This window comes from Pararge aegeria, chromosome 12 (assembly GCF_905163445.1).
Source record: "Pararge aegeria chromosome 12, ilParAegt1.1, whole genome shotgun sequence".
In the NCBI taxonomy this organism is placed as follows: Eukaryota; Metazoa; Arthropoda; class Insecta; order Lepidoptera; family Nymphalidae; genus Pararge; species Pararge aegeria.
The window spans coordinates 6822636-6835191 of record NC_053191.1 but is presented as its reverse complement, the minus strand read 5'-3'; the positions used below and the strand labels follow the sequence as shown (position 1 = coordinate 6835191).

At 36.5% G+C, this 12556-nt stretch overlaps 1 protein-coding gene across 1 annotated transcript in view; it reads left to right on the top strand.

The window, feature by feature from the left end:
* The window catches only part of LOC120628480, a 41607-nt gene extending 35176 nt beyond the window's left edge, over window positions 1-6431 (top strand). The window contains exons 6-8 of the mRNA XM_039896870.1: window positions 4681-4881; window positions 5494-5627; window positions 5977-6431. Of these exons, the coding sequence (XP_039752804.1) occupies window positions 4681-4881; window positions 5494-5627; window positions 5977-6218 (577 nt within the window). The 3' untranslated portion in view covers window positions 6219-6431. The remainder of the gene's footprint in view (window positions 1-4680; window positions 4882-5493; window positions 5628-5976) is intronic.
* The last annotated feature ends 6125 nt before the right edge of the window (window positions 6432-12556 follow it).

Below are 12556 nucleotides of genomic sequence, written 5' to 3'. Positions count from 1 at the left end.
AAAATAGCGAATGCAAATTAATCTTTTGTTGACTGTATGATGTAACATCTAAAACTTTCTAAGTTGAATTTTATTTTGAAGTTATCTCGTTAAACTATAAACAATTAACGATAAACGATGTATAGCAATTATATTTTGAGTGGCTTTCGAACAGGCTGTTTATGTTTATGCAAATAGCAGACCATTTATAATTGCTTTCTAGTAAAGGTCAGCAATAAACTTTTGCACACGATTCGTACTGGTAGAAACTAAAAGCTTTCCTAGCAGTTTCGATTTCATTTCGATTATATTATGACTTAACTAATACCATAATAAACTAAAAGTGACGATCTTGTAATAATAACAAACTGATTAACTACGCGGTGATAGCCCAGTGGGTAGCTGTTAAACTTCACTTGCGAAGTTATGTGCGTTTTAATTATTGAAATATCACTTATTTTAACGGTGAAGGAAAACATCATGATGAAACCTGCATGCCATAATTTTCAAAGGCCTGTGGAGCCTTCAAAGCCGCACTGGGAGAGTTTTTTTTTCGGATTGTGTGTAGCTGATTAACCCTAATGATTTTAACAGCGTAACGCGGGCTTCTTGGCGAGCCTCGGGATGGGGCTCTGTCAGGAAGAGTTTGAACCCTAGGGCTCGAAGAAGCTAAGGGATCGTCGGCCTGAGGGCGCCTCATTTGAGGAACTAGGCGAGTGTTGTGGACTACGGCCTTAACACCTTCTCGTAGTCGTGGGAGGAGACTCGTGCTCTGTTGTGGGCCGGTAATGGGTTGATGTGATGATGATGATGAATAGTCTACTATCTGAACTCGAACACATTTTGCTGGGGCATAGTCTGATTACCTTGGTGACTGTGGTAACTGGGAATAGGAAGTTTATAGAAATGGAACTTTGTGTCAAATAAATTGTGTCAAAAATATAGGAATAGGTTGAATTCTCTAATTTGTCAGAATAACAATGTATGACCCTCGCGTTATTCAGGAACGCTCGTAAAATTCGGTTTGGATTTTTAGCTGTGAAAAAATAAAGAGATAGAATGCTTTCAGAACCGTTTGGTTCATCTTCGAAAAGTTTAATTTTAAAGTAAAATATTCCCCGTTGAATGATCACAAAATCGCTTATCCGGTAATCCTTTATGCGGTACTGGATATTTTTCAGTATTTATTACTATGTAAGTTATTATTTTAAAACGCTATTAACGTGTCAATGGTGGACTATCAACGGTTAAAAGCAAAATTCCATGAACTACCGGCCAACTTACCGGCTACTCAGTAGTTTAAAAAAAATGTGATTTATGACAGAAATGTCTTACATTATTTATTCATATTATCAAATTAAATACGTATCAGATCAGACGCATACTACACATTGGCACCTAAAGCGAAAGTTACAGTTATGATAATTAGAGCTAAAAGCTGTTTTCGTTATCTCGAATCTTAAATAGTTTTCATCAGACACTTTTGAGTGATAATAATAATTAATCAAAACAAATTACAGCTGTTTTTCAAAAATAAAGACCCCAGCACACTTAATTAATTCAAAAATATACTGCAGGACGTCTCAAAGAACGTGCACACTTCTCTTATATATATAAGTGGTTGGAACATATTTACAACACTCCACGTGCTCGATCATATCGAAGCATTTCTAAAACCGGTCTGTTAATATGCCATCGGACGAAATATGAGAATGCTAAAAGTAGACAGAGCACGTCTTCTCGGTTCAATTTGACATATCCAATTATACTGTTATTACCTGTTCTGACGTTGAAACCGAAATATGACCTCCTCAATAATACAACCTAGCCTATACACAGCGTGTTCGATGGCGATGACGAATCCCACGATACCTAACCTAAGCTGGACGAGGGTCTCAACCGAATTACGGTGGCGCATGGACTAAATCATATTCAATCATATTCAAACAAACCCGATACACCCAACGTCAACATAAGTCAAGGTCCAAAAGTCGGTCAAGATACCCTAAAGTCAACGAGCCTTAGGGCTAACCCCTGGCGAATCTTTGTGCTTGCCCTCCAGAGACTTTGTTGCAACCTATTGTGGTTTTCAGTTTATAACAGTTATACTTATTAGTAAGTAATCTATATTATTTTGCGTATAAATCGAGTAGGTACATTTAAGGCGAGGGAGTAGGCATTTTCTAGGCAAGCACGCTCCAAGCTAGATCTAATCATTGCTTTCCATCACACCCTACATATAAAAAAACGTGACTTCACGCGGCGTGTTGTAAGTATGTATCCAGCTAAATACATCTATTTGCTCTATAAGAGAACTGTACACTATACTAATTTGGTATAGTTACTCATGAGGCGTCCAAGAAAAGAAGACATGCTCTGATTCGTAACACATTTCATTTCTATTTAAGAACTAAACGCTAACGTGAACCTTAATAGCTTGATAATAGGCACATATTTGATCGCAGTTATTAATAGCAGCTTGTTAATGTAATTATTTAATACAATCTCCGAGACGTGATGCTTGTGCGTTAAATGAATTGTTAAGGCGAACGAAAGCAGGGAAATGCGAAAACTGCATAATGTTTTTTTAATACAGCAGTAGCTTGAAGCTTTTTGTTTTATAATCTGCCAATAATACGATATCTCAAAGACGTTCATCCTCATCATATCAGAATAAAAAATGTTTACGTTACTCCAAAGTTAAGTTTTTAACATAATAAGTTACTTACACTAGAAACATTCCTCACTAATATGGCAAAGAAATAAATCTGTGGCACCTCTTAGAATTCTTATGGACTACCGTAGATCATGAATTAACTAAATCGCGTTTGTGTCATTATATAAAACTGCATAACCCTTCTTAGAACGGCTATAGGAAAATACAGTTTCGATAGGTGTAGGTTATATTCAGTCAGGTTATATTCAGTCTCGTCGTACCACCAACTCATTCTACCAGTGTCACGATAAGTCCTACTGCCAAATCGGCAATACAAGGTATCTAATACGCGCGGCTGTTGTGACAACAATATTCGTAACATAAAAGTCAAAACGTTAAAAGAGCATTAGCACGGCTAGCAGGGGCAGGAGACAATTATCTCTCGGGGAAAGGATAAAAAATTATCTTTTCCCACAGCTTTATCAACTCTCAGAGCACTGGCGCACAAGTGGAAATAATATCCAAATAAAATATGTGTAATAATAAACGGGGTAAACTTCTCCTATTCCGTGTTCCCATGCAATAGCAGGGGATATAATCGGGGGATATAATTTTTGTCTCCTGCCTGTGCTAACCATGCTGTGGTTTTTTTTTGTTAAACAAATTATCTATATGAGGTAATATATAGATAATAAGCCTGTCATATCAAAAGTCAAAGTAATAAATGCCCCTTTTTCACTAACGACAAACACGGCAATATAATAAGTAACACCTAATCTAAGTAGATTTCTAAGCATACATATATAGCAATAGTTATCACCTAAGAGTTGGTGAAACGTTTTTATCTATAGACATCGCCTAAACCTTATATAAATTAAGCTTAATTTGCTATACTCGGTGAATAGCAGGGGAATCCGTATGGTGTAATTTATAATTTCTTCAATCCTTATACTCCACACCAAACCGATGTTCGGCAATGTACCCTCTACGCACGTTTCGCTCCAAAACCGGAGCATCCTCAGGAGATGTTAACTTTACAATGAATAATTGTTAATTCGATTTAGGTTACTGAAACATTAAGCATTAAGGCTAGGTTTGGTGAAGAAGGTGTCACAGCAGTAATGTAATAAGTTTATGCCTTAAAAACATAAGGGTCGATAAAAATCCTCAACGTTAAATTCATCATATCAAAATATAACTGGGCCACGGGGCCACGGGGCGCGGGCCTCCTCGCGAAATGAGAAGAGTTAAGATAGTCCACCACGCTGTCTCAGCAGTGCTAGGACAGGCAGGAGACAAAAATTATATCCCCCGATTTTTATTTATTTTTTAAATTTATTAACTCATTACATATAATATACATCACAGGTCTTAATTTAAAGGTGGAAGCATAAACTCTAAAGAATTTTTCCGTACACCCAGCCGTTGATAAATTTTTGCTTTGTTAGTCTGTGTGTTGTTAGTTTGTTTATGCTACAAAATCGTTAATTTCACATTACCATTTTAGTCTAGTCGACAAGTTGAAAATGGTACAAAATAGAGATACTGCTCTTAAAATTATGTGCGATAGCTCATTGGATCCGGAATGACGTCTAGAAAAATGTTCCGGATTGTGCGATAGCTCATTGGATCCGGAACATTTTTCTAGACGTCATTCCGGATCCAATGAGCTATCGCACATAATTTTAAGAGCAGTATCTCTATTTTGTACCATTTTCAACTTGTCGACTAGACTATTTAGAATGCGGGTAGATCGAAAATGATCAATGTAAAAACCTTTTGTTTACGTTCCATAATTTTTATAACTCAGATTATAACCCCTGACAGGGGATATAATTAACGTGTCCACCTGCTATATGTACATATATTATTTGGATATTATTTCCACTCGTGCGCCTGCTCTGAGAGTAGATAAAGCTGTGGGGCGGATACATTTTTATCCTTTCCGCGGGGATATAGTTGTCTCCTACCCATGCTAGCCGTGCAGTGCGGATTAGCGGATGTTTAGTTATGTTATTAATACTGTAAAATTTTCTCATTTTCAGAGAAGTGTACGATGGGGACTACAGTTATTGCTCTTGCGATTCCGAAAGCTGCGCCGACAGCAATAAGTGCTACTGCACGAGTCCCAGGAGACCCATACAAAGCTCGCAAAGTCTCGAGTATTTAAAAGCTCCCTCGACCAAAACACCTTCCGATAGAGTAAAGCGAACTTTTGAAGATTATGAAGGAAAGCCTAGGACCAGGTAACTATTATTTTCTATCCATTTTCATCATCCTCATTAATACTCACGGCTCTGTACAGAAGAAGAGTCACAGAAGAGGGAAATTTGGAGTTTAGATCCTCACCGCTGCTCCAATTTGAGTTGGCGGGCTTAAATTATTATTTTCGTATTCTAGTGATAATAAAACTACCCCGGTTGGTAGTCTAGCTTTACGTAGATAGGTACATACCCTCCAAAACATAAGTCTACAGATCAAAGTCCGGGCGATTATTGAACCAGTAACTAAAGCATCCTGTAGCGGCACTTCTTACAAGCACAAAAGCACTGCCATTGGTTAATAATATAATATACTACGACAAAACACACATCGCCACCTAGCTCCAAAGTAATCGTAACTTTTATGGGTACTAAGATGACTGATGAACATTTTTATGAATACATAAATATATATAAATAAATAAATAGCAATATACATATAAACACCCAGATACTGAAAAACATTCATGCCCATTTTTTTTTATATGTAAACCGGGGAATATATTTTTTGCCTCCTGTCTATGCTTGTCGTGCCGTAGAACGAAAAAGAGGAGATATTATGGTGGGGTTTGAAATATTCACCTTTACATTAATAAGGTCGGGAGCGTCCAGTCGAAGGCGGGAGGAGCGTCGTCAGGCGAAGAGTTCTGATAGCCTCGCTCTGGACTACGAGCTCCTTTTGCAGAACAAACCAAGAGATGCGCGTGCGCGCAATATGCAACGTCTCACAGGTAGGTAGTTCCGCTTGGTTTTTCAGCTTTCCATCTAGCATGCGCGCCAAGAGATAATTATCTCTATCCGTTACTCGTTTTTTTTATAAAGCGAAGTAGGAGATAACATAATAAATAAATATACTACGACAATACACACATCGCCATCTAGTCCCAGAGAGAGTCGTAGAGAGAGCATAGAATTAAGAACATACAGAAACCATGTACACGACTAATATTGAAGATCTGTTTGGTGTGGAGTTTAAGGATTGAAGAAATTATAAATTACACATAACAGAATCTCCTGCTTTTTGCGGAGTATAGCAAATTAAGCTTAATTTTCATAACCAATTTACCTATTTATTTTTAGTCCGGAGTACTGGCGCCGGTTCCGAGGACGCTCTTAGTGTGAAGAAATCAGCAGAAATGGCGGCTTTGTTCGCTGACGTCCGATTATCTCAACGCACCGATGTGCGCTCCATGGCCGGGGGGCGTAGAGCTAGGCCTCCGCCCCTGTCTCCGCCTGGGGTGCCCCCCATAGCGAAACTGTTCGACCATCGGCCTCTAAGCAGGAACCCTAGTCTTGAAGATACTTTAGGATACTTCCCTTGATACCAATATCAAATTAACATACATTTTGTTTTATCTAAATCACTGTGAATGAGTATGAGTGAATGTAGGAATGAATGTTGAATGAAGAGATGAGTGAATGAATGTATACACTTTTAATTTACACCACACAAAATTACAGAAATAAGAGAAACGAGCACAAAACAGCGTGTACGATTTTAGCTATTAAATCAAAACTGAATATATACAGATATTTTGTGTTAATTAATTTCTAGTAATTTATTATTCGAAGCGTTGATAGCACAGTGGGTAGAACTTCGACTTCACTTTTGGGGGGCCGAGTTCGAATCCCTCTAAATTTTTTAAGTTACGTGCGTTTTAAGTAATTAAAAAAATATCACTTGCTTTAACGGTGAATGGAAACATTGTGAGGAAATCTGCACGCCTCAGAGTTCTCCATAATGCTCTCAAAGGTATGTGGAGTCCACCAATATACACTGGGCCAGCGTGGTGGACTACGGCCTTAACCCCTTCTCATTGTGGGAGGAGACACGTGCCATGGAGTTGGCCGGCAATGGGTTGGTATGACGATGTTGATGAATTGATTACATGAGCTGCATGTATTCAGATTTTGATTGTATTAAATTTTTAACAAAATTATTATTCTTCATAATCTATATTTCATATTATAAAGCTGAAGAGTTTATATGATTGTACGCCCTTATCTCAGTAACCACCAGATTTGAAAAAATCTTTTTGCGTTAAACGGCTCGTTTACTGTAGATGTTTAGAAATGTTTTAAAAATTTCGCACGGATAAAACCGCGGGGAACAGTTAGTATTATTATATATCTTTTAGAATAACTACTTAGGTGTTTTAATTATCTAGTATCTCATCAAGTATACCACCTTATTCATTAAAAATAAGGCATCAAATTAGGTATATACACGAAATTAATATTAAACAATGTATGTAGTTATTTATTTAGCAAAATAACCTTTATGCATATTTTAGGTTCTCATGAGTCAAATCTATCTTTAGCCTTTCCTAAAAAATATTTTCGAATTCAGTTTAATACCTCGATACTTAAATACGAAACGATTGCAAAAATACTCGAAAGTTACGGTGTATGGCGATTTAATGTTATAGCAGACTGCTGCAAGACCCGCAAGAATGACGGGAGCGACCGGTGCCACGTAAAGACACACTCAACGCGTTTTTTGCCTGATAGCCTAGCCTGCCCTGTAAGCTTTAAACTTGATTCCGCAGGCCAAAGTTTACCTACGGGCTACGGCTTAGGTTGTGTGGACTAATTGCGACTGCGTAAATAATGCGTGATTGATTGAGTGAAACAAATCATGCTGATTCCAGTCGGTTTCGGTTATTATAACTAACATAATTATAATATTTAAAGTTAGCTAAAAGGCGTAGGTACTTACTTACTTTAAGTTGGGCTAAAAAGTGGGCAAACGCTTCAAGGCTGCTGGCCAGCTGGTTGGTGAAGTCTTATGCTAACTCAGGTTTTATGTAGAAATGCGAGAGAAAAGAACGTCAGTATCGGACAGAGTCCATTGCATTGGACTCGCCGAGGAGTTCAAAACTCGGTGCATCTGAGGCAATCATGAAACATTTAATGAAAAATTGGTTCTATTACGCCCTCTACGGTTATTGCCCTTTGCGAATCTTCCAGCAGTGTGCGATCAACTTTATGGTGCATCACTGCCTTTATACATTATAATTGCTACAAAACTGTTTTGAAGCGGAAATTTTAAACACGCGTTTGTGATGGGGAACTCACAAAACGTGAAACGAGCGAGCGAGGCTGATGCCAACTTTAACTATGGGTAAAGATGTAGCCCACTTTTGAAATCGATTTTTCGTTCATAGCGTTTTAACTCAGAATGTGTACAGAACGTATTTAGTATCCCGCAACACGTTAACTTTTTAATTCAGCCATTACGATCGCATACCATTCGCAGGTTCAGAGTTACATGAAGCAGTTAGGAATTTCATTAATTTCTCATATATTACTGATTACAACCTATCAGATCCTGCAATGTAGGTTTTACATACATTTTGCCGTATATTTTTGGGTCAGTGGAATCTGAGGGAATGACTATCATCTGCTTTAATGATTTTAACATGTAAATTATAGGTGTGTTATTATTTTTAATTAATTCTTATGTTTTAAATAGTTATTTAATTTTTACTTACCTTAAGGTATGTATTAATGGATTCCTTTTAACACGTTTGTGCAATTTAAGTGCAATATTCTTTTGACGAAACTAGTGCAATAATAATAAATGTTGTAAATAAAGATTTTTACATATTGTTTGTGTTTTAATACTTCATTTACCAAGATTCCATCTTAAATTATACCAGCAACCTATTTTACTTTTTTCCCGAAAATAATATATATTTATAGTAATATTTTATGGACCAAGCAAATGGCTCACCTGGTGGTAAGTGGAAAAGCATAGCTTTTTGACAGAGCAAAACTTTGCAGGGCATGCAAGGAGCACGTTAAACAACCCGCCCGTATCCATCAATCCATCAGGCCGACTGGCGCAGTGGGCAGCGACTCTGCTTTCTGAGTCATAGGCCGTGGGGTCGATTCCCACTACTGGAGAATGTTTGTGTGATCAACATGATTGTATTTCAGTGTCTTGGTGTTTATCTGTATATTATAAGTAAGTATTTATGTGTATTATATTCATCAAAATATTCAAGAAGGATTTTTCCATTTTACGGCACCTTCCTTCTTTATACCCTGGTCAAAAACCCTGTGCACGCCAAATCATCCGTACGAGTTATAAGATATATAAGTTTTATATTTATTTCAATACTTGTTTCGTGTTTAATTATCATTATTATTATTTTATTATTATTATTTTTATTATTATTTTTATTATTTAAAATTTAATGTGATTATGTAAAATTTTTTTTTTTTTTAAATGTTGATGTGCACTGTATATTGGGCTATGCCTGAAATAAAATTTTATTATTATTATTATAAGAACTTGGGATTGCCTTTTTTAACTCGTACATACTGTCTGTCTGCTCCACAGAAGTAAGAACACGCAGAAGCCGTGAACACGAGTCGAGTATTTTGAGGTATAAAAAACCACTCCACTTTAGTCGTGCTTCTCGAACAGGTGGTTTGTCATTTCATTCCATTTAGCTGTTGACAGTAATTATTTTACCTCAAAAGTTCCAAACGTTTACCTTAAACGGGGAAAGTGGGAAACATTTGTGAGTTAGTAACATTCCGCGTGTGTGAAGTGAGTTACTGGGTGTCTCCAGTAGGTGCCGACTGCAACATCACTTACCACTAGGTTAGATTGCAGTTAAAGGCTTACTTGTAGTAGAATAAAATACTAAAAAATAAGCTTTTAATATGTTTATTTAAAGAAAATGAAACAAAACTATTGCCTATTGGTATCTACATTGAAGGCATTTTCTACAATTTTCATTTACACTGACATCTTCGTAATCTTTAGATAGGTAAACCTTTTTTTTGTCACAGTTATGTGGTCCACCCCTTATCGAGTAATGACGACGTATTGGGTGTTAGCAAGTTTTCATGTAGTTACCAAATGTATACATAAGTAGGTAACTTTTATGTATATGTAATATAAATTGCTAAATATTTGTAGGGTAATAAATAGTTTTAAAATTACCTAACTACCGCTAATTAACTGTTAGGTATAGTATTTCAACACCAATGGATGCATTACGGTTAGAACATCCTACTCATGTCATAAACTTGAAAGTTTTTGAAGGTATGTGTGACTGCCTCATTGACGCAGTGGTTCTAATAAGGGAAGTCACTGGTTTGATATTCGGCAGGTGCGTTTTCGAGTTTATAATTTCTTAATTTTCTTTGGTCCTGTCTGGTGGGAGGCTCTTAGGTCGTGTCTAGTTACCAACCTAAAAAAGACGTGCCGCCAAGCGATTTTGCATTCTAAGCGATGGCTTATTACAAGCTGCCTAACAAGTTAGCCCGCTACCATCTAAATCATCAGGCACCCAAGGGCAGGAATAAAAAATATGCAACAAAAAGTGGCACGTAGGAAAAAATGTACCATCCAAGAGCTATCTTGGTGTGCACAGTTAGGCGAAGATAACCTTTAAGCCGGTATTGTTTATCTTTAATATTTATATTAATTATCTCACGTAAATAAGAAATTCTATTCAGACGAAGTAACGGCCATCCACTAGCATTATATGTACAAATACGTAAGTAAAGGAAAACGTTTTCAACAGACCTTCTAATAACCTACGAGCAACGACACGAAATAAGAATTTTAGTGGAATAGAGGAAATTATTCAATTGATTGATTACGCTCCAATTACGAATTTCGTAATGGTGCAGCTTTTTATGAACATTCTATAAACTTTAAGCAACTGGTTATGTCTGTTTTTTGATTTATACTGAAATAATACATATGGAAAGACATTTTTTGTTTTATATCTCTTACCACAGAATTCAGAACATACAGAATCCCAATCAGTCATTATTGCATGCAGTGCATTGAGTCCGAAAACAAAGGACACTTCCAGAGCACGTCTCACTACACACCCGCGGAACCTAGCTCAAAAACTTTCAAATTTTCCTCATTTTACATTCATTATACGTTTAGAACATTAGAGATAACATTAATTACTGTCAACTGCTAAATAATTGAAGTGACTAACCGCCTGTTTGAGATTTTATTTTAAAGTAGAGTGGTTTTTGATGCTTCAATATTAGTCGTGTACACGGGTTCTGTATGTTTTTAATTCTCTGTCTTTTAGGAATATGGCAGTTATAAAGCTAATTACGATTTGTATGGAATCGGAAAAGCACTATCTAGTGACAGTATTGTTTATTACTTATACAACTTATAAAGACGTCCCGTTAAGCGATTTAGTGTTCCGGTGCGATGTCGCGTAGAAACCAATTAGGGATATGACTACCATACTCCTTAACAAGTTCACCCGCATCCCTCTTAGACTTCGTCATCACTTACCAACAGGTGAGATTGCAGTCAAGGGCTAACTTGTAGTGGAATAAAAAAAAATACTAGGCACTCATAAATGCTATATCGCTTGGACACAAGTCTTTGTCGGTAGAGTGGTAACTAGCCTTGGACGCAGCCTACCAGACCAGAGAAAATTCGGAGATTATAGATACCAAAATTGCGCCTCCTGGATCAGGCAACAAATATTTAAAAAATAACAAGTGTTTCGTTTGCAGATTGTGGTCAGAGTTTGTAGTATTAATTGATGGGCATTGCGCTCGGGACAGGGAGTTCAAAAAAATTACTTCTCACCAAACACTAAACTTTAAGTATTTATGGTATGTTAAAAATTTTATAAGTATATTTATCAATAGTATTTTTGTATTTGTGTACTCTGGTTTATGTATTAATATGTACTTATTCGTTTTTCTTTTTGTTTTTCCTAATCCTGAGGTTGCCCGGCAGAGATCGCTACTTAGCGCTAAGGCCGCCTTTTGTATCCTGCTTCATTCTTCAAATGTTTTTTCTTTTATTTTCGTTTTTCTGAGTGGTGTACAAATTAAGAGTATTAATAAAAATAAAAAATAGCTCACGAAAAGCGTGCGGTGACTGGCACGAGTTCCATGATTTTTGTCTAATAAATTAGTGCCCTACAAATGCCTTTAAGCACTTACACTCCGAAAGAAGTTTTCGCATCAAAAATAGTTTTTTGAAAGACTTTAGGAATTGTACAAAATAAAAATTGTCAAGTTAATCAATAAACATTTATTAACATTTCACAGATACATTGTCAAAACCTATGGAACGGAGTTGTATTACCGAAACCTGTCACTGGTGGACAACGTGTTATATATTAGGTACACCTTACTTAATTGTATACATCACCTGTTATACGAAACTTGCGATAGTAGCGATTTCTAAATTGATGAAAGCTACCTACTCCTATATCTTGGTAGTCATAATTGACGGACCTTTTTGTATTTTTTTTTTTTAAATATATATACTATGGCATCGCCATCTAGTCCCAAAGTAAGCGTAGCTTGTGTTATGGGTACTAAGATGACTGATGAATATTTTTTTGAATTATATGCATAAATACTAAGAAAATATAAACACCCGGACACTGAAAAAATTGGTTGTCTGTAAAGTCGGCTTACTGACGATGGTTGAACGTGACAACGTCGTAAGAAAATACTGATGGAATGGTTGCATTTTTCAAAAGAAATTTTAATTTTTAATTTAATTTTATTTGTTTGATAGATATTATCGTTGCTATAAACAATTGACACCACATTCACATTTCACTGCACTTCATCCTTGCCGAAAAAATGAAAATGTGTTATTGTATAGAAGCTGTCCACGCAGACGCATCGCTCA